This window comes from Pseudovirgaria hyperparasitica (genome assembly GCF_010093815.1).
Source record: "Pseudovirgaria hyperparasitica strain CBS 121739 unplaced genomic scaffold EJ05scaffold_11, whole genome shotgun sequence".
In the NCBI taxonomy this organism is placed as follows: domain Eukaryota; kingdom Fungi; phylum Ascomycota; class Dothideomycetes; order Acrospermales; family Acrospermaceae; genus Pseudovirgaria; species Pseudovirgaria hyperparasitica.
The window spans coordinates 1077280-1100725 of record NW_022985559.1 but is presented as its reverse complement, the minus strand read 5'-3'; the positions used below and the strand labels follow the sequence as shown (position 1 = coordinate 1100725).

The following is a 23446-nucleotide window of genomic DNA, read 5'->3' as shown; positions in this document are numbered from 1 at the left end:
GTCCGCGTCTCCCGTCCACGTAATCTACAAAGCTTCTTGCGACACCAAGATCCTGCATCCTTGTTCCGAGTCCCAGAAAATGCTGCACAAGTGCACCAGCGACTACATAGTCTAACATGAACGGCCATGGAGGCTCACGTCCGTCCTTCTCGGAGCCATCAGACTTCCTCCGCATAGGATATCGCTTCATTCGGAGGAATCTCATAAACGCAAAGAGACGGTGGAATGCACGAGATCTTGTAGGAGCTATTCCGGTTTTGGTTGTGCTATGGATATGGACATTACACTGGGGTGAGCGGACTGTCTTCGATCGCAGTGTTGCTTCGTGCGACTGGGATACATGGGAGCAATGGGTGAGTACATCTCACATAAGACTGGACCAAAATCATGTACTAATTTGGTGTATAGCCGTCAAATGCCAAACCCCACAGACTCGCCTTCGTGGCAGATCCACAGTTAGTTGATCCGCATACCTACCCCGGACGTCCGTGGCCTCTGTCCACTTTCACCACTTTACATACCGATAACTACATTCATCGTGCATGGACCAGAATCAACAATGTTCTATACCCTGATACTGTGTTTTTCCTCGGAGATCTTTTTGATGGCGGCCGGGAATGGTCCACAACAACTACCAAAAGCGAAGAGGTGCAATGGCGACAATACGGACAAAAGTTTTGGTTGAAAGAGTATGATAGATTTGGGAAACTTTTCTATCCAGCTTGGACGAAGTCGGGCGTCGTTCCAAGAGAAGGCCAACCCGGGCGTAAGCTGATCGACAGTCTACCGGGGAACCACGACCTGGGATTCGCGAGCGGGATACAGACTTCTGTGAGGAAAAGATTTCAAGCTTATTTTGGTGAAGGTAGCAGGGTCGATGTCATTGCGAATCATACATTTGTTTCCCTTGACTCAGTCTCTCTCAGTGCCAAAGGCTCGACTTCAACTACAGACGAACAGATATGGAAACCCGTACAGGAATTTCTGGATAACGTCCAAAGCACAAAGAAGCGTGCAGTCATTCGAGAGCTCAGGCGTCAACAAGGTCTTAACACCGTACAGCTTTATAAACACGAGCTAGTAGATACGGATGATCTGGCGAGCAACATGCTGCCCGAATTTCAAGAAGATCCGCCGGGCTTCCCAACGATCTTACTTACTCATGTTCCGTTGTACAGATCTCCAGGGGAGCCATGTGGTCCTATGCGAGAACGTCATCCCCCGACACCACCACCCAAAGGCCAGACGGAACCGGTTTATCCAGATCATAGAAATGCCATTTCTGTTAGCGCAGGGTATCAATACCAGAACGTTCTGACTGAACAGATATCAAAAGAGGTTACGGAGAAAGTTGGTAACATATCGTACGCATTCTCGGGAGATGACCATGACTACTGCGAAGTGGTCCACCGCAGATACTCTTCTGCGGGAAAGGGCATTCGCGAGATTACTGTGAAATCCATATCTTGGGCGATGGGTGTACGACTCCCAGGTATTCTTATGCTTAGCATGTGGAACCCTATCGACAAGTACGGGAATACTCTGGAGAGCGAAGTTGGGAGTAGCAACACGATCCAGACCCATCAGTGCTTGCTCCCAGACCAACTTGGTATCTTTCTACAATATGTCACTCTCGTGGTCATCACGTTCGCTTGCCTTCTTCTACGGGCTGCGCTTGTCATGGTCGGGCGCTTACCAGGGTCAATCAACACACCACTAGATTCGAGTAGTATCCTACCGACCTCCAGCAAGGCAATGTCGTCGGCAGAGTTTGAAAAGACTGAAATCCATCATAGCCGACAGTCTTCCTACGCAGAAGACAAATCTGTGAACGGTTCGACGTCCGCCGAAAATAGGTCGGTGCTCAACGCACGTAATGGCTACGCTCGTGAGCGTTCTGGCAGTTCTGCGAAATCAACCTATACATATCCACTCATCAACCATGCTGGCAACTTCGGCCCTACGAAAAGAGAGACGAGGGTGACTGCTAAGCATACCACCCAGAAGAAGAAAAAAAGGGGGTTAGCGCTGCTCTGGGCGGAGTTCTCATGGAGCTTAGTAAAGGTTGGAGGTGTTGCCTTTGCTTGGTACTTTTGGCTGATCAAAACGGGATGAGTTTTTACTGTACTAAAGCAAAATGTCGTAATATACCTAAGACAGTTGTCACCTATAATACATATCTCTTGAGGTCTGAGCGTTAGTGATTATTCCGCCCCGCTCCGCCGCCGCCGCCGCCACCACATTTCAACCCCTCCAACCTCAACTTCTCACAACCTGTAACCTGCTACGAAGCCTGACTTGACGCAATGTCAAAAGACTACGGATGAAAGCTACTAGAGCCAAGCGACTCTGCAGATATGCCTTCGACTGACGATGATCTCCTCGCACGCTTGAACGCGCTCAAACAGACGCCCATCAATCTCTCCACATCCAAGTCCGTGCTTTCCACCAGGCCTGACGCAATACCCGACATCACGTCAGATCTCGCCGAGCCCGATTCAGATCCGATCATAGATCTTGCCGCGCGTTTCAAAGCGCTTGGTAATCCAGGCAAGGAAAAAGCCAAGGCGAACCAACGACGCGTCGCGCAGCCTCTTGGTGCCGACGGCGATGATATTGAGATTGAGACGGCATTTACGGGTGGCTCGAGGGATTGTGATGATGAGAAGACGCTTGAGGAGCTATTGAGAGAGCTGGGACCGGGCGATAGTCAAGAGTGGATGGTGGGAAGAGGTGAAGCCCAAGACCTGGGGAAATTAGTGGAGGAGGCGAGGAGAGTAATTCCGGATGTGCCGAGATTGCAGCCTGGTAGAAAGGGTGGAAACATAGGAGAGATGGAAGAGACTGGAGGTAGTGATGGTGAGGATAGTGAGGAGCATGAGGATGAACAGGACGAAAGAGACGCAGACGAGTATGTGGCCAAAGTCCTCGCCGAATTGGAGATGGACCAGAAATACGGGGGCGAGGAAGATGGAATAGGTGAAGATGAAGAACATGCTGAAGAGGACTCGAAGGGACATATGGATACAAGTTCCGATATCCAACCAGACAGCTCGCAAACTCCTCTCTCGCTTCCATCGGCACCATCCACGCAGCCTGTTGACACGCCTACAAAGGAAGACATTGATAATGCCCTCACAGCACGTCTGAACGCACTGTCGTTACCTTCAGCTCCCTCATTTGCTCTTTCGAAGAAACCCACTAAAGTCACAAAGTCACTACCAAAGTTCACGGACGATGAGATTGAGTCGTGGTGCATTATATGCAATGATGACGCAACTCTGAAATGTACTGGATGTGATGGCGATCTCTACTGTCGCAGCTGTTGGAAGGAAGGGCATACAGGAGAGAGTGCGGGCTATGAAGAGAGAATGCATAGAACAAGGAAATATGAAAAGAAATCCTGAATGCCTTTCTTCTGTCACCCAACTTCGACTCAGTGTCTGGCACGTAGTATTACAGTATCAGAGTTTCTCTTCATACATAACCTCAAGCCTGGCAGAACTCCTACAATTCCCCTCGTTTCGACAGCGTACCTTCCTCGGGGTACAATCCACAACAACGCCAGTCCTCGCTCAAGTCTCATCACTCCCATCGATCGAAACCTACAAAGACCTGCCATCAACAAGCTTGAGCTCCAAACTCCTCAAGTCCACATCCTTCAACGTCCTCACCTACACACAATCAGCCCCTCCACTCTCACCCTTGCACCACCCGGAGAGACACTCACATTAACAGCCTTGAACCCAGCCCCATGATACCCCGGATCCGTACTCGCCGCATACACACTCGTCCCACACTCCGGACAAAACCAATGCCCAATCTTCCCCTTATGCACGCCCGGAAACGAGTACACCCTAAGTCTGTCCTCCCCAGCAGTAAAGACGAAATCTTCATGCGGCCGATAGATGAGCAGATAGCCATGCGTGGAACATATGCTGCAGTTGCACGAGACAACAACCTGGCCTGGAAACGCCGGGCTGCGCACGGTGAAGGTGACGGTGCCGCAGTGGCAGCTGCCGGCGTGGGTTGTGAGCGGTGTTGAGGCTGTCGGTTGGGTTGAGGCGACGATTGTGTTGCCGGTGGACTCAGTGGAAGACATTGTGTGCGTGTGCGTGTTCTACGAGACGGGCTGTATATGTATGGGAAATAGGGAATAATTCGAAGATATGCAGATCTACAAAACTGGTATCTGGTATCTTGGGTATTTATATATAATATAGTTAGGAAATGATTTCCCGATGCGGATACCGCTGGTTCGCGCTAGTTGCGTATCGGGATTGAATGTATGGGGGTGTGTATGATCGAGCGTATTCGCTTCTGGCTCAGCCTCATCGAATCGTTCTCGACTCCACATACACCAAATACTTAAAAATATACATAGTTGCCTTTTTGACAAAAACCCCAGTTTTGGCTTCTCTAGACAGTCTTGTCATTGGCTGATTGCTATCCTCGAAGGCATGGCCGCTCAGGCTTACAAAATAGCGATCCACGAGTCTCTAGCAAACTTATCTCTATCTTATCCAACGGCAGATATTCAGTTTCGTAAAAGTGTCGACCGGCATGAGCGGAGAGAAGTCACAGTGCTCCACATTTCCTTTTACATACACCGTCACCATTCCACGTCATTAATCTGATTTAATCCAGTACTGGCGGATGAAGTGTATCAATATCGAACTCTAGGGCGCAAGAATGTTTGCATTGGCTTCACGCAAGCACATATGTCTATCTATAAGAAACATTAATGGTGGGGGGAGATGCCCCTAAAGGGAGTGGTATCATTGAATTCGCACTGCGAGCCTCGGTCTAGATTATAATACACGACGATGTAATTTTGGAGCATCTTCGCTCTTTGGTTTCAGGCCAGCCCGTCTTGCTAATGCTCTTGATTGGCATTGCTTCAGCATATAGGCTTTCATATCCCGCGCGTATCTCGCTCCATCCAATCGAGGCTTATGTCACGCTGCTAATAGAGACAAAATCGAATTAAAACATGCAAGGCATCGCTCCTCAAAGTCCAGTATGACCCGGTTCCTGCATTTCAGGATACAAGCTCACATTATTGCCTTGTGCAAATAAATTGTTCGCATGGTTCTGCGCTTGCTGATGGATTTGCTGACCGCCCATGCCATCATCCGGGATAGGTGTAGGCATCCCCGTACCCTCGATTGGCCACATGTTGTTGATGTCCATGCTAGCACCTTGAATGTAGTTGTCCCAGGCGTCCCAGTTGACATCGTTGGTGGGCGCCTCCATGCCCTGGAACGCCAGACTGGATCCGAACAAAGAGCTGAACGGTGAGGCTGCACGCATGGCACCCTCGGTGGCAAAATTTCCAGGCGCTAGGTCGCCAGTTTGGGGCTGTTGTGGCATCGGGAGGTCATTCGCCATATTGGGTGTCGGATAAGCGGCTTTAGCGTCGAACAAAGCAGCCGAATTGGGCGTGAGAGCACCCGTTGAAAGCATGCCGAGAGTCATGGCGGCTGAATGTTCGGGTGCAATGTTGGGGTCATCAAGACCCGTAGTGCCAGCGAATGCGCCATTGGTCGGCGCAAATGATGAATTTGATCGGATGTTGGAACGAGCTTTGAGGGTGTTGATCATGGCTGTGAGAGTCGCGTTCGCTTTGAAAGCTTCCATGGAGCCGTCCTTTAGTCCGTCCCAGATTTGCGCGCTGCGCTCGATGGCTGATAGCATCTCCGACCGCCGATCGTTGGAGAACATGTAGACTTCGTTCGAGGTTGTCCGACCTGATCGCTCAGCTTCGACAGTGTGGTAGAGGTCGAGGGCGACGATCATCGCGGCAAGGAAAAAATCGTGAGTATTCAGGGATGAGATAAACCATTTCGTGCTGCGAAGTCGGCCACCAGGGCGGCATGCGTCATGAAGCGCTGCCTGATGCTTCAGGATAGTCATAGCTGCGTCTATGCACGCTCGTCTAGAGTATGCAAAGCGAGGGTTGTGGCGTGAAGGTCCTTGGTATTTGCGGTGGAGTAAAGTGATGCTCTTAAGATTGAGAAGATCCAGTGAAAATCGTTGCATGATGAGACTTGAGGTGTCTCTGGCAGATTCTTCAATCGATCTCATTCTTAAATGGGGCGCTATGGTGGTCTGCATTTCTCGTATCCGCTGATCGAGTTTCATGATGTCTTCATACTGAGAGTGTGCTAGCGAATGGACCTCTTCTATAACCGTGCCGAAAAGGAAGAGAGCTCGAGACTTGGCAATGAGGTACGACACAGGAGTGATTTCTGTCGCTGGTCGAGAGGGCGGTAAAGTTACAATACCTTCATAGAGCTCGTCATCATATATGTTTCGCGGTAGCTCGGTATTACTGTCTCGCGTTCGCACGATTGGTGGTAATCCAGCCTGTGCAGAAAAGAGCAAATCGGACATCCGCACTGCAGACCAAAGACGACGGCGCATTTCGGCCTCATACGCTGAAATGTTTGGATAAGCACCAGGATCCCGGTGATAGCCCATACGCATAGCAAGGCGTGTAATGATTGTGACGCTTGTGAGTATGCCAGACTCAGCGTCCCTGCTACGCGCATAATCACCATAGACATGCAGGATGAGGGTCTCCAGCATGTGCGCAATTGGTTGTGTGATATCCGCAAGGATTAAACATTGTGCAGTAAGCCGCCGATAATCTGAAGATAGTTGCCAGCTTGTCCCAAAATATTCTGGAGGCTCGTCACCAGCTCGATGATATGACTGCAAAGCGATGCACATCATCGCAAAACTCATCCCTAACCATATCACAGGTGTTTCTGACGGAGTCTGCCAATGGCGGTCGTACTGTTTCTGATACGTCGGACCATGTACGATGTGTAGCGAAGGATCGTAGGTATTGAAATACCGAGTGATTAAAAGATCAGCAGATTGCTTCGGCGGGAAGGAAGCCAGAATCTCTGCATGTGTGGCAGGCTTCGTTGAGCCCAGGAGATAGGTCATACCGGGTCGAGCTTCAGTTCCTTGCGAAGCTTGTACACGCTTCAGATGGTCATCGTACTGTTTCTTGTTCTCATTATAGTAGTTTTTGACCTCCGCGATTTCACCCAGGATGGCGTACCAATGAGCCTCCGACGCGAATATGGTTCGATTGTTATCCATTTTCATGACTCCGATAGACTTGGCGACTTGTTCGACGTCGCTTTCGTCGTTTTCACCCTCCTCTTTCATCGACTCCGGCGCATCAACGTCGATGCTCAGTGAACTGCTTCCGGGCTCAGAGCCAAAGCTGTTTTCAGCAATGGCGGCAGCAGCAGCAACGGGTCCTGCAGATTGTGATCCATTGGTCATCAACGAGAGCACAAGTCCCTCTAGTCGGTCTATTCTGTTTTGCATATCGTCTGGGGATGTATTAGTATTGCTGCTTGTGCTCTTCTTTCGACTTCCGGGAGTAGCGTAGGCGCACGACGCTATGTCACCGCGCTTTGTACAATTATCGCATGGATGTCCTCGGTTGCATTTCAGCCTGTTATTGACTGTTGTTTAGCCTCTGATCCCGATGATAGCATTTACGTGTAGGACTCACTTCCTATGTCTACAGGGTCCACACGATAATGGTACCCGATTGCGCTTCCGAACGACCCTAAAACGAGCATCCGGAGACTGTCCAGCACTCGAAGAGCTTGCAGATGGTGGTGTAGGCGTCATGTTGCTCTGCTTTGATGATATAGTTTGGTATCGCAAAGAGTCGAAGAGTGTTTCGGAGACAGCGGACTTAAGCGCCTTGTGGAGTGGATGGATCCGCTATTATGGCAACTTACTGCCTGCAGGGTGGTGGCGCCGACAGTCGAAGTCGGGAGTTGGTGAGGAAGGCCTGAGAAATCAAAAGGATCTCAAATTGAACGGACTTAAGCTCCTTATATACTCTCGCGCGAGTTGTCTTGCTTGCACTGCGTAATCACCCTCTACCCAGAGGACCGAGATTCCCCAGCTTGCGCTTGCAACCTTTTGTGTCGCAAATACGTCGTTTTGTTCTTAAGGCAATCTAAATCGATAAGTTCATCGACAGATCCCGTTGGGCTTGCTTTCGTGGAAGCTGCTGCTCACTCGAGCCTCGTCTTGGTGCCCTGTTGTTGCTCCTGGCAGCTGGCTGTCAGGTTCTACTTGAAGCGCAGGCTCCACCTTATATGAGTATCGTACTCTCTGCTCTTGCCTGACCAATGACGATGTTGGTGTGTTGTTGGAAAACAGCGATCAATCCGTACGTTACGCGCTTTGTGTGGCAATGGGTTTGCTAACGATTCAAGCTGATGGTCGAAAGCGGAGGGCTTGGCAGAGTCGACGAATGCGGGCAGTGGTGGTGCTTATAGGATCGGACGATAAGAGCAGTGATTCCCCGGATAGACAGAGATTCGTGGAATATGAATAGAGGAATGGTTACGACAGGATACATGAGGCAGAGATGGAGGGCGGTCTTCAGCCCCCTCTAATCTCTGGCTGCGCGGCGGCAGCAGGTTAAGCTTCAGGTTTTCAGATGCATCGCCAAGACCCCGCATATGAACGTGAAATCCAACCTCATCTGACCTTCCTCCAGATATTAGAAGTCCCGAATGAACCACATAGACATGAGGCTGTCCAACTTTCGGTCTAATCATCATCGCTACCAGCTCATCAGGTCTACTGTGACTCAGACCACAGCTTACGCGATGGGATGGGAATGAAGCAAGATCAGAGTTCTTAACGCCGTCTATATCCGCCTCAACGAAGACATAAATCATGACGCTGGCATCTCGCTGCCAGAGTATGAGACTCTCGAACTTCAAAGTCAGTCTGCTTGATGGTGTGCATCATGCGACGGCCACTCCGAACATTGTTTCCTCGAAGTCTAGGGATAAGGCACCGGCGATTTACAGCAGGTCAAGGATCAAGGCAGTATCAAACCCGATACTCTAGCAATCGACCGGAAGTACTCGCAAGAACACGGTTGATGAGGAGCGAACAGCTGGCCATAGTCAAAGCGCAATCTGCCGTCAAATCACCTTCCGGTCCGTTATTCTCCTCATGAGATGCTACAGAGTATGGATTGGATGCGCTGGCGCTATGCTTCTTACGGCTAAGAAGACTGGTTGGTGTTCATTCAAGACATACCGCTCACTCTATAAATGTCATGGCGTCGTTGAAGCGAATGAAGCTTATTTTTTCCATAAGTGGCGTGGTGTTGCCTCAGCACCTCTACGAGTGGCTATCGTGCTTCCAAGGGACCATATCCTTCTTCACAGCATCCCAACGAAAAGCGATACCAGTTCCCACATTATACTGGTAATAATTGTCTGTGCCACCTCTCACCATAGCACGTCGGAAGGTGATATTGATCCTACCTTTGTCAACATCACCTCCTTTTCTCTTCGGTATGCTATGCAACCAATTCGATTGCGTGGGTCCTCTCATGAGTATCATGTCTCCAGATTTCAGCTCAAACCTTATGGGCTTTGAATCGATCTCAATTTGCTTTCCATCCTTTTTTGCTGGTTTATGCTTCATCAAAAAGTCTCTCTTCACGCCAAACGAGAATGAAGCGATTGCAGGATTTGGGCCTAGGAATCGTTCATCATCACTATGATAAGAGATACTGTCGTTACCGCTCGCGTAGTAGTTCACGAGGCAAAAATTGAACTTCTCACCAGTGGTGCCTTCAGTTATCTTTCGAAGGGTCTCCAGACAGTCTGGAATTGGTCGTGGTCTACACTTGTATCGGTCTCGAGGAACTGGCTTCCCGGACTGTGCATCTAGCAAATGACCTTCTGCTCCGAAAGTCGATGACTCGTCTACTCCAAATACAGTTGTATACCGTGGTGTATTGATCTGAGTCTCTACAGGCCCTCGTTTGATGCTATATTGGACGCGATAGAAGAAGAGGTTCTCTCTTAGGAAGCTGAAGAGCTCCTTCTCAATGTCCTTGGACACATATGGTGAGAAATAGTAAAGATCCAGATCTGGTTTGTCGTTTATGAGTTTGCCTTCGTCCGCTGGTGAGAAGGAGAGGATTTCGGTGATCTCAGGAGGCAGTTTTGGTACTGAATACGGGTAGGTGTCATGATTTGACGTTTCAGAAGAGGCTGTCAATCTGATTTTTTTGGCTTGAACGGCTGGCTGAAAGAAGCCATCTAAGGTATGTTTCTTGGACATTGTTGGTAGCAAGGGTCAAGGTTAGAGTGATACGCACTCGACTGAGAGTGGATACGGTGGGAGCAAGTAATTTACTTGTAGGAACTGCCGGTGTGCAGGTGATGGTAACGCGTAGGTAAGACCTCACGGTGTATCGCGGTGTATCGCGTCGACGTCATGACGGCATGTCCATGCAAGGCTGTTCCTAAGCTTTAAGCCTAAGGCATTAAGGCATGTATCCAAATATCGGACATCAGACGCCAAAGAACCAGAAGCGGACTAGCGTGGAATGTGTAGTGGGCCCAGGTTCCATCATGTAGCAAGCAACCTTAGATCTAAAGACTCAAAGTGGGAACGGATTCATCGCAATTTCGAGGATTCGAGGATTTCATTCCGCCTTGAGAGATATTCACATACACATCCACGTCCATATCCACATCCTCATCCATATTCACGCCGTACGCACATATCCCTTGCGTCGCCTCCACTTTCGATAACCAAGGTCCTCGGCTCTTCCTGGCATCTTCCAACGTGTCGTCACCTAATCCGTAATTTGAGGGCAGTCCGACTGTGGACTGTTTTCGTACGGTCAAGCATGTCTACGGTGCCGAGGTTTCCGGTACAACGTATCCTGTACTGTATATTGTGTATACATCGTTCCCGAGTCATCCCCAAGCATGGCCATTGGTTAATCGTGTGGCATGGATGAAGGCCTCACAATTCACTTCGGCCTATCTCACGTTTCGTTTGCTTTTCATCCTTCAGACTCAGTACCGGCCCGACTATTTATGCAGAAAGCGAAAATTAGGAAGAAGCAAATAGCCCCGGAGAAAGCACAAAATAGTCCAGAGCCATGACTTGCATTTACCATCTATCCTGGTCATGCCCACGCTTTCGACCCTTACGCGATCTGCACGGCCCTGCTGTCACATTCTCAAAGCCCCCGCGCCTTTTCTTGCACGAGGCTCTTATCGACTTATGTGCGCACAGAGGACAGCAAAGCAATCTATACTGTTAACGCCGACGAGAATCCAAAGTCCATGAGTCGTGCGTATGGCCTGTCGACGCGGATGATTCATCCAGAAGCTGTGATTGCTGTGATCGTTATGATCCCACATTTGCGCACGAATCGTCAGAATACGCATACTATCTACCATACCACGGGTTTCAACCATCTTATACTGGGGTATCATGGCAAGCGCCTATAGAAACTTGTTTCATTGAAGCGACTGTGCGCATCGCTGGCTTCGCCTGGTCTATGATAACATATCATTCTCATCCGTGCCTTTGGAGTAAGTCATGGACCGTGCCCACTTTGGTATGTAGTCTTCTTGGTCGCATTCGGCCATCTGGACGTCTTCTCGTGACTTATGTCCCACCTCGAGAGCATCGCTTTGTTCGATAGCAAACCCCCAATTACAATTCCGAAGAAAGAAATACTAGAGAAGTCCTCTGAAATGGCAACTCAGACTACCACTACTTCTCATCCTCCTAGGAAATTGATACAAAGCTCCCCAAAGCTTCATATCGTCGCTCGATCTGCTCGTTCCCCCGCCAAAACCTCGAAAGGTATGCAGGTCGCTGTTGATTCAGCTAGATGGTATCAAGACCTGTCCCTGCCACCCGTTGACCCAAACAAGCCTCTACCACCTATTCCTTTGAGTATCCCAATGTCCCCAGGACACCTAAGGGCACCATTTCCGGTATCGTCCTCGTCAAGTATCTACAGCACCGCCGCGCCAACGACACCGGCCGAAGAATGGTGGAAGAGACAGGCACATTCGCCGAAATCACAGAAGCGGCGCAATCATTCCGCAGTCGTCATAGGGCCTGGCATGTCATCTGAGGACGAAGCAGGTTCTGGAACGCGCACGTCAACTCCTCGCCTGTTCGAACCGTTGATGCCAAGTCCTTCGCCTGAACACGCAACATTCCTGAGCGGATCGTCCACACCGTCGTCAGAACGTAGTAAACAGTCCTTTGATTTGACTCTCGAGGCCCCAGAACCAGCGCCTGCAGAATCGGTCACTGCCTCGAATGCTCAGGGAGACGCACAAGCTGATACATTGCTCGGCCCCCCTCCTTGGAAATCGTTGCTTAGGGCGGACTTTGCAACGACTAAAACGGAGACTCCAACTCAGTCCTCTGTACCAGGGCGACGCCGAAGCTTCGTTGCCAGGATGTCCAGCATTGCCGACGACCCGGAAGGTGATGATGGTGCCTCCTCCAAAATAACTGACAGGACGTGCCAGACCCGCGAGCACTCTGTCGGTCATGCAACTATGGTCGAACGATATCGAGAGCTGGTTGTGTCTCCATCACCGGAAGACTTCATAAGGCCCATTGAGACTACCGAGCGGCTTGCCCGCATGGAATCCAGTCAAGCCACTCGAGCTATAGCAGCAGCACAGAACTCAACAGCATTCCGCTTGAACGCTAGTCAGCCAGTCTTGTTACCATCTTCAACTTACAAAGGCTCTGATTCCGAGACATCTATGGGTGCTAAAGTACCAAAGAGATACCCTTCTGCAGGGACCCTAGCGGTACAAAAAGGAAACCGCGAAGCTTCTAATGTAAGAACATCTCGACCAGAACATGGCAAGAATTACGGTGTTGCATATAAAGTGTCGTCACCCTACAGTCCTTTTCATCCCAAACTTTACCCATTTTCTAACGGGCATCGGTCGCTTGAGCAGCTTCAAATACCAACACTGCGGCAAGGTCGAAGGGGTACTCAGTCTCTCAAACCAGAAAGGCAGAGCAACCCAGCCGAGACTCGACTGGTCAAGAAACGAGGTGCGACTATGATTCCCCTGGTACTTCCACGAACTGGTAAACAACTTTCGTCGCCATTGGCTGCGTCGTTTAGTGTAGGCTCACGTTCACGAACAGCTTTGCCAAAGTTTGTTCCTCGCACACCGGAATCTCCTCGATTACCTGTCACCCCTTCCAATACAATGCACGACTCCGGGCAGGTCTCCTATACATCGGCTCAGAAAGTTGCGAAGCAAATCAAACGTCGGACGACGATGATATCCAAATCAGCTGCCAATACTGTCACCAAAGTACAACGTCAAATGAGACGTGCTAGCTCCAGTGTTATGTTTCATCCATCCCGCTCCTCAGGCTCACAGCCACTAATTTCTCGCGAAAACTTCTCGATCGCGCTCTACAAACCCAGGAAAAAACCGTCTAAGACTTCGTATGGTCGCACAAAGCCGGCTTCGTCAAGTTCATTCTCGTCGAGGCAGAAAGATGATGAATACAGCGCCTTCGACAGTTGGCCCACCACTCCAAAGCCAAAAAAGAGCCCAAAGTATGTTCCGAATAAAATGCCGAGGAAAAGCATTCTAGAAAGAGTTAAAGATGCGCGACGTCAGAAAGAGCTCAAGAAGAGTATCAAAGTACTAGGGCTCGTTGAGCCGCACAAGGTTCTTGCGCTGCAGGATGACCGGGTGTCACCAAATACGAGTACAGTAATGGCGCCGAGCCCGGAGTGGCTGTAAGTCTATATCGGTCTGATGATCGTGGTATCATATTTGAGCACTGGGTGTTATGGTTTGGGTCTTGCAGGCTTCTTCATTGACAGAAAGTTGTAACATCTCGGAAGGGGTTTTTCATGGATTCGGCGTATTTTCCGAACATACCGGCACTTTGGCGCTTGGCGTGGAGCCGGACCCGGCGTTTCAATACGGCTTTCAGATTTTCCAATTGATGTCATAATACGTTTCAAGATGTCTGTGCGCATGTAGGTGGTTGCCGAAAATAGCAGCACGGCACTTCACGCCACAATAGGAAGTCAGGAAGTGTTTATACGCCAAGAGCTCGGTTTCAAGGGCTCTAAGGCTTTAAGGCAGGAATCGACAGAGTGGCATCAGTCTTATCAGCCACTGTTAGCGTTAGAAGCCGCCGCCAAAGGACCCTTCAACCCGTTAACCCCACTTTGTTCTGTTTGCTCTCCAGCATAGTAATAGCTTCCCGACATCTCATCTCCACACCACAAGGCTGTACTTTGTCATTGACTTTTTCGAACTACGTCCTGATTATTATATTCGTGTACAGCTTCTATCAGACCACTCGAACCATCAACAGCACTCCGCACAGCTACGACCTACCTCTGACTTCAGCCACTAGCCACAGGTACGCCAGTCTATATATTCCCGTGCCCAACCGGCGTGTTTGCCTGCCCGCAAGGAAGATACTAACGAGACGAGATTAGGTATTCAAGGCGCCCGGCACCTATTGCTAGCGCTTTCTCAGCCTGTCAAGCGCCTGGGATCCTACAGCGTCACCAGCGTCAGGTCCCGCCAGGTTTCAGCCGTACGGGGCACCTGAGACTTCTTGGAATCAAGGCTAAGAGCTGCCTTAAAGAACCGAACAGATATACATGAACTAGTACACAAAGGCGGGGATACAGATACTAGATCGACTCTAGACATAGGCAAAGCCCAGGAATACTCGACACTCAACTATCACAAAGTCGCTCGTCTACACATTAATTCGACAAAGGTCAATATGCCTCCACAGCCAGAACAACTCACCGTAAGACCCTCCGAGCCCCCTTCCTCCAAATCCAAAGACGACACCGCTCCTCCCATCTCCCCCGTTGTTCGCTCTGGCTCCTTCCCGCACAAGACGGTACGTCTTTTCCCTAAACCTACATGCTTTGCTTGCTTGCTGGCCGACTGACCACCATCCCAGACATCCGCGGCCGCAAGCCAGCCCTTCATCGACATCGCCACCAGAAGCATAAACAGCGTACCAGTCGAACTGGATGGCACACCCACATCACCCCAAACCCAGCGAGCGCGTAGCGGCAGCGTTGCATCAATAGACAAAAATCTTGCGCAAAAGAAGGCCGAAGAAACACCAGAGCAGCGTGAGGCACGCCTGCGTGATCCGGCCGTGCTGACAGAGATCCCGAAGACACCTGGCGCTGACGAATTGGCCGTGGCGGAGAAGCGGAGGAGGGATAGCGTGGGCAAGCCGGAAGACACGAAGATTGCGGATGGGAGCGCGGCGTAGGATGACATATGGGCGAATTAGTAAAGTAGCTGCTCTAGTGTCGATACTTGAGAGTAGAGCGTATCCGGACTGGAATGGCGCAGTGCGTGACGATCAATACAATACGGTTTTTCTCCTGGCTTCTCCTGGCAGTCTTTTAGCAGTAAACGAACCCATCTTCATACACAACGTGAAACTTTTCCCTAGCAGTAAGCGCAATTATCTTGTCCTTCGAGCGGGGGGAGTGTTATGATGTTTCGAAGAAGCTGAAGCTAGCTACTCCTCCTTTGTTCCGGAAAGATCCACCGCGCTAGGTGAACGACTATTCTTCGGGACTACCTTGAAGGTAATAACTCAAGGTTTCACTGATGTTTCATAGCCGATTCTACTCGATAGTTAGTTCAGAAAAGTGACGACTAAGACCCGATCAGATGGTGAAAGAAAGGACCAAGCGTTCAGTCAAAAAAAAGCACAGACGCGACTTATTATGGCATTCGACTGGAAACTTTTCTTTGTCCGCCACCGAACTGTTTTTCAAGTGCACGCGATACAAATACAAAGGCCCCGTGATCCTTGGAAGTTTGATTTTCCAAATGACAACAAATATTTAACTACACGTAACGGAGAGGGACCCCTCCTCGCCTTTCCCGACAAAACCATTTGAATGAGACGAAGGAGGAGGACATTTGGATGGAAACGGAAAACAGGGGGGGGGGGAAGGCAGGAGACGTAGAGTTCATCAAGATCCATCGAATCCGGGATGACGGCAGCTCTACCAGGCGTTGATGTCGAAGTACTCCTGTGGGACAAAGTTAGCATATCTTGTGGAGAGGGGAAAAAAGATTGGTAGATGGTGAATACCTCTCCGAAGAACGTCACCACAACAGTTCTGTCTGCAAATTTCCTGCCTGCGAGCGCCGCAAGAGCTTTCTGTGCGCTTTCTGGCTTGTCAAACTTGACGAAGATTTTACCAACACCGGGGTTTTGACGAGCACCACTTGGGCGAGGGACTTTGATGTCCAGCACGGGACCGTACTTGCTGCATTCATCCTTGACATCTTCAACGATTTCTGTTGCAATGTGTCAGTACTGGTATGCTAGATGAGTTACTTAGAAGACCACATGACTCACCCTTGTATTCATCGTTATCCATGAGCTCTTCAGCCGTCACCATGTTCAATAATTGCAAGACACGACCTTGCTCAAGCTCAGAGGAGGTAGTCCCGGCGAGCATTGACATGGCGTTGACACCCATCTCAAGACCAGATGCTTGCGTGATACCAATGCTAGCTCGCTGTACCTTGAGTTGTGCATCGCCAAGCTCCATGCCGTTGAGGCCCTCGACGGCGACATCGGTGGCTTGTGGGTCGACATAATCGCAAAAGGCGATACCCTAGAAAGCAAAGATTAGTGTTGTACCTGGTACGTTGAACGGAGCGAGGGTAACAACTCACTCGCGACTGCTCTGTGCCTGTATCTTTGACAAGAGTGAATGCTTTGAGGACACCAAAGGCAGCGAGAAGCTCGGTGACTTGATCGTCACTAAGGTAGACAGGAATGTTCGTGATAAGAATCTTGTTGGCGCTGTCCTTGACAACATTGGATATGACACCTTCCTGGGGCGGTTCCTCATCCGCGTCCGGTGCTGGCGCAATGTAATCTTTCGGACGAGAGATTCTCAGGCCTGAAGGCTTGCCATTGGACGCGCCATTGCTAGTATCCATAGCGTCTGGTTCCATCGAGATGCCGTCAAGTGCTAGTGCCATCGTAGCATCTTCGGTGTTGCGAAATTCCAATAATGCGAATTGTCGGCTAGGTTCAATGGCTACATTGACACAAGGATCGGTTCCTTGTATGACGTTCAGGCCATTGAGTTGGAGATTGAAGAACTCTGCAATCGATTCATCAGTCGCTGATGCAGGGATGTTGTACACGAACAATCGCTTTGCTTGTCGCGCGTTGGATGGTCTCAGCGAAGATGACGTGGCGGAGCCGGACGGTTGGTTTATGAAGGCTTGCAAACGACTTGGGTCCATAGGTTGTTGACGCGGTGCGCCTGGCAGAGGGAACATTCCAGATAGCTTCGCTTGCTCCGCGGTGACATTCTCATAACCCTGAGGCTTAATGTCCCATTGAGTCAATCTTCTCTTGCGCTCAAGGATCGGTACGATGTCAGTCAGATCTGGTGTAGGCTCCTTTCTCTTCGGGGGCGGGCTGGCACTACGAGGTCGTTGCTCGGCTCGTTCGTGACCGCCACCACGTTCTCTTCTGCCTCTTCCGCCTCTATCATCGAACAAATCACCACGATCGCGACGTGGAGGACGATCGCCATCATCGCGTCTGCTTCCTCGATTGTCACGGCCACCACCCCAACCGCCTCTTTCCTCGCGCCTGTTGTCGCTACGACCTGCGTACCTGTCCTCGCGTTCACGCTCCCTGTAGTCGCGACTTGAAGAGTACGTATCTACCTCGTAGTCTCTGCGCGATCCTCCACCTGACCCTCCGTGTCTGGGAGATCTAGATCGGCGACGTCGGTCGCGGCGGTCGTCACGGTCTCCGCGCGGTTTCTGTCAGATTAGCCCAGTTTCGAAGCATATGAGAGAGTATACCATACATAATCGCGACCTGAGCCGTGTCGTTCTATAACATATTGCAATCAGTAGCTGCACAGCCATGATTGTAAGATACTTACCTCGGCCACCGCCATAGGACTCGCCGCCATTCATCTTCGCAACTCAGTCCTTGCGCACAGCAAGCTTAGAAGCTTGGACAAGTTGCCGTCTAGATGTCAAGTAGTACAACAGGCCTGCACGAGATATCAATTAAAGATTTCTGTAAAGCAGTATGGCGGTTGTGATGTTTACAAAAGACTGAACAATGAGGCTCTCGGAGCTTTGAAGATCCAGAGAAGTTCTAGCTTCGGTAGATTGGTGCCTAAGGCATGTAAAATGATTTAGGGCGCGTTCGCGTTTAACGCGCAAAAGCCTGAGAGAAGTTCCCCTGTCTCTTTACTTCTGCTGCTTTTCCTACCTTTCATACGGTCAGAATGGGCAATTTTCGCATCACAGAGTGGCAGAAGCTGCCGGTCAGTTTGTCAGAGCTCTGCATCAATACAACCCTACGATGTGGCCAATCGTTCAGGTACGTTTCAGTTGCGGGCCATTCACTGAAGATGACTGACCATACAGATGGCGCAAATCGGCCGATGATGAATGGTCATGTACGCTGCATGGTCGCATACTGTCCCTCCGTCAAGACCCCGAGTATCTTCACTACCGAGCCATTTTTCCTGCCGCTGCTCTCGCTCCTCCTACACCTCCCTACTCGCATGCGGCTTCGGTAGCAGAGTCTACAGTGGAGGAGGATGATACTTTGAAGCTGTTAAAGCATTATTTGAACCTCGAACCAAATCTTACGCAATTATATGAGCAATGGGCTTCGGCAGATTCAAATTTCAAGAAGAAGGCGCCAAAGTTCACGGGAGTACGGATACTGAAACAAGATGCTTGGGAGGCTCTGGTAGGATTTATTTGCAGTAGCAATAACAACATCGCGAGGATATCGCAGATGGTGGAGAAGTTGTGCCTAAATTATGGGCCGCTAATTGGACATATCGGTACTCAAGCTTACCACGACTTCCCACCCCCCGAAGCGCTTGTCGGACCGAAAGTCGAACAACACTTGCGAGATCTAGGTTTTGGCTACAGGGCAAAGTATCTGCATCGAACAGCACAGATTGTGGCTAAAGAGAAGGAACTTGGCTGGTTGGACAGCCTCAGAAACCCAGAAAGCGCCAAATCATTTAAGGGAAAGCAGTCCACCGGAGAGCTGGTGGAAGGGGGAAGAGAAGGATACCGGCATGCACACGAACAGCTTTTGGAGCTCCAAGGCGTTGGGCCCAAAGTTGCAGATTGCGTCTGTTTGATGGGACTGGGTTGGGGCGAAGCAGTACCTGTTGACACACACGTCTGGCAGATAGCCCAGCGGGATTACAAATTTGGAAAGGGGAAGCATAGTAGCCTGACTAAGGCTACATATGACGCCGTTGCGAATCGCTTCCGGCAACTCTGGGGCAGAGAAGCAGGCTGGGCACACTCGGTGCTCTTTACTGCCGATCTCAGGGCGTTCTCGGAGAGGCTTGTCGCTAAAGTGGAGGTGAAAGATGAGGCAGAGATAATCAAGGGTGAAGCAGATGGGAAGATCAAAATCGAAGACATTGAAACAACTACAGTGGCTGAAAAGAAATTAAAAAGATCCCTCGAGCCTGAAGAGCACCAGGTTATAAAGTTGGAAGAGGTGGAAGTCAAGAGATCCAGACGAAGCAGGGTTAGATGAACATGACATGCGTATATATGCTTCCCCTTTCAAGGACTGCACTAGGCTTGCATCTTCTTTATGTGATTCACCAAAGAAGACACCTGAGGCCCGCTAGAAACCTTGAATCAAACCCCCTACCAAGCCTTGTTCGAGCTCTCATACATGTTGCTACTGCGGATGTCGTAGTACATACGAGATAAGAACAGCATCTGAGTAAGCCTGGGTCAATAATGACCACCGACTGAACATTGGAATGAAAGTTCAGCCTTTCACCTCCTTACTTGCAAACATCCCGCCTGTCAGCTGTCTGACCAAGCTACGTCACTTCGCGCCGCCCCACAGTCTCAGCCTACTGAACTTCAACATCAAAACCACTCTCAAAGGAACTAGCACAACAGACCAGAGGCAGGCATAACAACGTCGAATCATAGAACTATCTGCAATTTATCACAAGTCAGGTTAGCACGCTAAGCAGCTGCAGCAATGTCACACAAGTCACGATTTTTCAGGAATGATGCCCCGCTTGCTCGCCGAGATCCAAAGAAGCAACTCGTTGCCTCACTCACGCGATTAGTGACAGAGTATCCTCCAGACAAAATACCAGCGGGTGGTGGATTCTATTACGGTCCAACATCGGTGGCTCATCTGTTTGCGACACTCAATGGACTCTATCCAGACTTAGAGATCGAAGATTTTCCACTAACAACCTGGTCTGCGGCCTATCTGGAACAAGCACAAGCAAACATCAAAGACTATCCAGGTCCATCACCAGAGAAATGCGGTGTCAGCGACGACATCATGGCGCTTCTTGCGCTATACGCCGCCACAGCAAAAGATGAAGACACGGTAAAAGAACTATGCAACTACAAAGATATTGCTGCGGAGCCTGGAGCGTCCATCGAGTGGCTTTATGGCGGCGCAGGCTACCTCTACTTCCTAAGACTGGTGCGGAGATCTTTCAGCGACAACGAAGAAATGCTAGATCTCATTGATGACTCAGCCGACGCCGTTATCGACACAATCATGGACACTCCCAGGCCATGGAAATGGCACGGCAAAGCCTACGTTGGTGCAGTACACGGTGCCGTTGGCATAATCACTCAAATTGTCCTCACAGACCCAACATGGGCTCCTAAGATTGAAGCTGATCTAGCAGCACTATTGAGCTACCAATTCGACAGTGGGAACTGGCCGTCCTCAATACCTCCTGGCAAAGACCGCCTCGTACAGTTCTGCCACGGCGCACCAGGCGTGGTCGCCAGTCTAGACCAAATCAAAGGATACTTCCCAAATCTGAAGGACAAGATCGAGAGCGCAATAAGGAAAGGCCGGGAGTGCATCAAAGAACGAGGTCTACTGACCAAGGAGCCCTGTCTGTGTCATGGCATTAGTGGCAACGCGCTTGCACTTGAGGATAAAGACTGCGAACACTTTTTGACATACACGACCGGCCATGAGATCAAAGCGCTAGAGAAGGACGGAGTATTGCAGAAGTCTGAGGATCCCTCGGCGCTTTGGTGTGGGGAGGCAGGAAGGGCATGGGCGTGGGCGGTGGTAGATAAGAACTTGCCCAAAACCTACCTGGGTTACAATGACATCTAAATCTGAATGGCTGCGCATTTCCGGCTTAGGGCATGGCGTTTGGAGATTTGTGGGGTGCGTAGGCGGGGTTTTGGGATGAGCTCGTGCTGGTGAGTTTTACACGCGATGAATCACGAATGCCTGACAACGTGCTGGGCATAGTTGCATGAGAGCAGGTGGCTTTCGATGTAGCAGCATAGTCTGTACTTCATCCAATATGGCCCAAACGAGTATTTATGGAGCATTTCATTTCAGACGAGCACATCGTCTCATTAGTAAATGGTATACACTGATAACTAGCGGAAGACGTGTCGCGTTTGCGATCAAAGTATTCATAGCAAGTATCATACATTCTACCATGACGCCCCTTACATACCAGATCTTTCATCTTTAAACCCTCCTCTCAGCTGTCCCCGACTCCCCTCCATCGTCACCTCCGACCGTTCGTTTCGAGATCAGATTCTCCTCTTTGGTGGCAGCAGACTCTATGGTCTCTTTGATATTAGACTCTCCACTCTTGTGCCCTGGTTTGATGTTTGCGGCAACTTTATATGCCAAGTCCTTGTCTGCTTGTGTGGCCTTGTCAGGTAGGGACTTTATGTCTGAGATATGAGATTAGTGTTGAAGGACGTTGTAGACAGGGCGCCATGTACCAGAGTCCTTTGATGATACCATTATGATCGTAGGCTTTGTAGTGGTTACCTATGATATTTTGCTTCAGGACTGACAAGCTGTTCAATGCTTAAGGTTCATGCGCCGGATAAGGTTGAGATGAAGTAAGTGACTATGACGTAACGCATCCGTTTGTGACGAACTATACATTTGGGGAGACGTAGGAATACTCATTCTGCCAGCAGATGGTCTCCGGAAACGAAAGGCATATGATGTCGGCAACCTAGCCTTACCATTACCAGAAAATCTTCTGACTGATTGATCCTCTAACCCACGCCTCTTCTGTACATCTCGACCTCAGCTGCAATAACAAAACTCTGCAGATTGCGTCTCGAGAGCGTGAGGCAATAGTCCTATTCATTTTGAAGAACTGAAAGCCACGTGTGGAATAATAAATCTAGCGCCTATCATTTTTCAGCCAGGCATGGTCTTGCAAGTGTGCTCGATCGACGATATCTCTCAAGCTATCACCACACCAGATACCCATGCAGGGTATTATTGACGTGAGCTCCTGCTCATTGAGTCATGATGCTTCGGGTAGCGTGTGGTAGAGATTCAGCCACGTACGAGGCGGTTACAGAGTCGAAACCTTCAATGGATCAAAACCAATCTATCGATAAGCAGGAACCAGGGTGAAAGTGGGACCTTCGAGATAGCACATTCGCGCTCAGAAGTCTTCGAAGTCCTTGTTCGCCAGACACACTTGATTTCGTAATCCCATAGACATACTTTGTGTTTCAATGCTTGATTCTATTGATAACTCGGTGCTCGCTCGCATTCAGTTACTTTTGTGTGATTAGGTAATGAACGGATCGGGTATAGCGTCAAAGCTTTTCACACACATAGATATATAAAAAGCACGTTCGTTCCCATAGTGATCTTCTATCATGTTCATCTTCATCACGCATCGGAACTACAGACGTGTTGTTGTGTAGTCTATGCCTCTGCATTCATTCACACCGACACACGCACGGCGCATCGTCGGCCTCCGACTCTCCACTTCCAAGGCCATGGCACTGGCATCAAATTGCCCATAACAGTTCACGGCGTGGGCAAGGCGTTGCAAGTGCCGATGCCGACATGCCGATGTATGTTCAGAAGGAGACAACTTAGGTTTGCCTCGATTCTGGTTTCAAAATGTCGCGCCCCTTACCTCAGTGATGGTCAGTGTCACGTTTGTGCAATTTTGTGATCTGTTTCTTATCTGAGGGTCACTCGGCTCGTCCTGTTTCTTTCTTCGTCTGGTTTCATTGTGTCTCTTTCGTAACTTCTGTGGTAGCCAGCAAACGCAATTAGATGGCCGGAATAACACCAGTCACACCACAAATAAGCCCACAAACCTGTATGTCTTATACACCATCTGCAACGGCCCGGGATCAGGCTCAACCTCACTCGGTCAAATGCAGCGCTCTCCGATTGTAGATCAGCAAGGGAGCTTGTGGAAGGGGTAACCACAACAGGCCCGAATGTAATGCAGCCAATCAGATGTTCGGATGCATTCGCAACCATATACGAGCATCATATGGAGGATCAGGAAATGGAAACAGACTACGTCGAAGCGAGATTGAGACCTCCAGGTCAAGTCATATGGAAAACATACCATGATGCTCCTCGCACAATATGTGAATACCGACACTTGAACTTCTGGTATTCAACTAACACGTAATGATCAAACCTTCATAGTACTTCACATGACCCCTGCGATAGCAAGCTAGGTGCCCCTGTACACAAGCGATTCCCGCCAGATTGGAAT

At 49.8% G+C, this 23446-nt stretch overlaps 12 protein-coding genes across 12 annotated transcripts; 7 read left to right on the top strand and 5 right to left on the bottom strand.

The window, feature by feature from the left end:
• Positions 1-116: 116 nt before the first annotated feature.
• EJ05DRAFT_502127 (uncharacterized protein) lies at positions 117-2115 on the top strand (the record flags this gene model as incomplete). Its single annotated transcript, XM_033747212.1, has 2 exons — positions 117-353; positions 409-2115. The coding sequence occupies 2 exons, from the start codon at positions 117-119 to the stop codon at positions 2113-2115; spliced, it is 1944 nt and encodes a 647-aa protein (XP_033599082.1).
• An 81-nt stretch (positions 2116-2196) lies between these two features.
• Positions 2197-3539, top strand: EJ05DRAFT_70699 (uncharacterized protein). Its single transcript, XM_033749908.1, has one exon. The coding sequence runs from the start codon at positions 2358-2360 to the stop codon at positions 3405-3407; it is 1050 nt and encodes a 349-aa protein (XP_033599081.1). The 5' UTR covers positions 2197-2357; the 3' UTR covers positions 3408-3539.
• Positions 3540-3551: 12 nt separating this feature from the next.
• Positions 3552-4196, bottom strand: EJ05DRAFT_477736 (uncharacterized protein). The gene is made up of 2 exons (XM_033744303.1): positions 3731-4196; positions 3552-3674 (listed from the first exon to the last, which is right to left on the bottom strand). The coding sequence occupies exons 1-2, from the start codon at positions 4100-4102 to the stop codon at positions 3606-3608; spliced, it is 441 nt and encodes a 146-aa protein (XP_033599080.1). The 5' UTR covers positions 4103-4196; the 3' UTR covers positions 3552-3605.
• An 814-nt stretch (positions 4197-5010) lies between these two features.
• On the bottom strand, positions 5011-7662 carry EJ05DRAFT_502124 (uncharacterized protein; the record flags this gene model as incomplete). The annotated part of the gene is made up of 2 exons (XM_033747211.1): positions 5011-7480; positions 7541-7662. The coding sequence occupies 2 exons, from the start codon at positions 7660-7662 to the stop codon at positions 5011-5013; spliced, it is 2592 nt and encodes an 863-aa protein (XP_033599079.1).
• A 1164-nt stretch (positions 7663-8826) lies between these two features.
• Positions 8827-10275, bottom strand: EJ05DRAFT_539540 (uncharacterized protein). Its single transcript, XM_033749527.1, has one exon. The coding sequence runs from the start codon at positions 10138-10140 to the stop codon at positions 9187-9189; it is 954 nt and encodes a 317-aa protein (XP_033599078.1). The 5' UTR covers positions 10141-10275; the 3' UTR covers positions 8827-9186.
• EJ05DRAFT_70442 (uncharacterized protein) lies at positions 10275-10994 on the top strand. Its single transcript, XM_033749905.1, has one exon. The coding sequence runs from the start codon at positions 10409-10411 to the stop codon at positions 10826-10828; it is 420 nt and encodes a 139-aa protein (XP_033599077.1). The 5' UTR covers positions 10275-10408; the 3' UTR covers positions 10829-10994.
• A 414-nt stretch (positions 10995-11408) lies between these two features.
• On the top strand, positions 11409-14523 carry EJ05DRAFT_70521 (uncharacterized protein). The gene is made up of 3 exons (XM_033749906.1): positions 11409-13621; positions 14182-14245; positions 14380-14523. The coding sequence occupies exons 1-3, from the start codon at positions 11490-11492 to the stop codon at positions 14452-14454; spliced, it is 2271 nt and encodes a 756-aa protein (XP_033599076.1). The 5' UTR covers positions 11409-11489; the 3' UTR covers positions 14455-14523.
• Positions 14524-14634: 111 nt separating this feature from the next.
• EJ05DRAFT_502121 (uncharacterized protein) lies at positions 14635-15144 on the top strand (the record flags this gene model as incomplete). The annotated part of the gene is made up of 2 exons (XM_033747210.1): positions 14635-14757; positions 14821-15144. 2 exons carry the CDS (start codon positions 14635-14637, stop codon positions 15142-15144), a joined length of 447 nt encoding a protein of 148 aa, XP_033599075.1.
• Positions 15145-15523: 379 nt separating this feature from the next.
• EJ05DRAFT_70415 (uncharacterized protein) lies at positions 15524-18002 on the bottom strand. The gene is made up of 6 exons (XM_033749904.1): positions 17816-18002; positions 17738-17763; positions 16578-17690; positions 16255-16516; positions 15985-16193; positions 15524-15922 (listed from the first exon to the last, which is right to left on the bottom strand). Exons 1-6 carry the CDS (start codon positions 17847-17849, stop codon positions 15896-15898), a joined length of 1671 nt encoding a protein of 556 aa, XP_033599074.1. The 5' UTR covers positions 17850-18002; the 3' UTR covers positions 15524-15895.
• Positions 18003-18169: 167 nt separating this feature from the next.
• Positions 18170-19458, top strand: EJ05DRAFT_487495 (uncharacterized protein; the record flags this gene model as incomplete). Its single annotated transcript, XM_033745619.1, has 2 exons — positions 18170-18264; positions 18312-19458. The coding sequence occupies 2 exons, from the start codon at positions 18170-18172 to the stop codon at positions 19456-19458; spliced, it is 1242 nt and encodes a 413-aa protein (XP_033599073.1).
• Positions 19459-19691: 233 nt separating this feature from the next.
• EJ05DRAFT_70527 (uncharacterized protein) lies at positions 19692-21110 on the top strand. Its single transcript, XM_033749907.1, has one exon. The coding sequence runs from the start codon at positions 19924-19926 to the stop codon at positions 21040-21042; it is 1119 nt and encodes a 372-aa protein (XP_033599072.1). The 5' UTR covers positions 19692-19923; the 3' UTR covers positions 21043-21110.
• A 301-nt stretch (positions 21111-21411) lies between these two features.
• EJ05DRAFT_502117 (uncharacterized protein) lies at positions 21412-21696 on the bottom strand (the record flags this gene model as incomplete). Its single annotated transcript, XM_033747209.1, has 2 exons — positions 21412-21623; positions 21675-21696. 2 exons carry the CDS (start codon positions 21694-21696, stop codon positions 21412-21414), a joined length of 234 nt encoding a protein of 77 aa, XP_033599071.1.
• Between the last annotated feature and the right edge of the window lie 1750 nt (positions 21697-23446).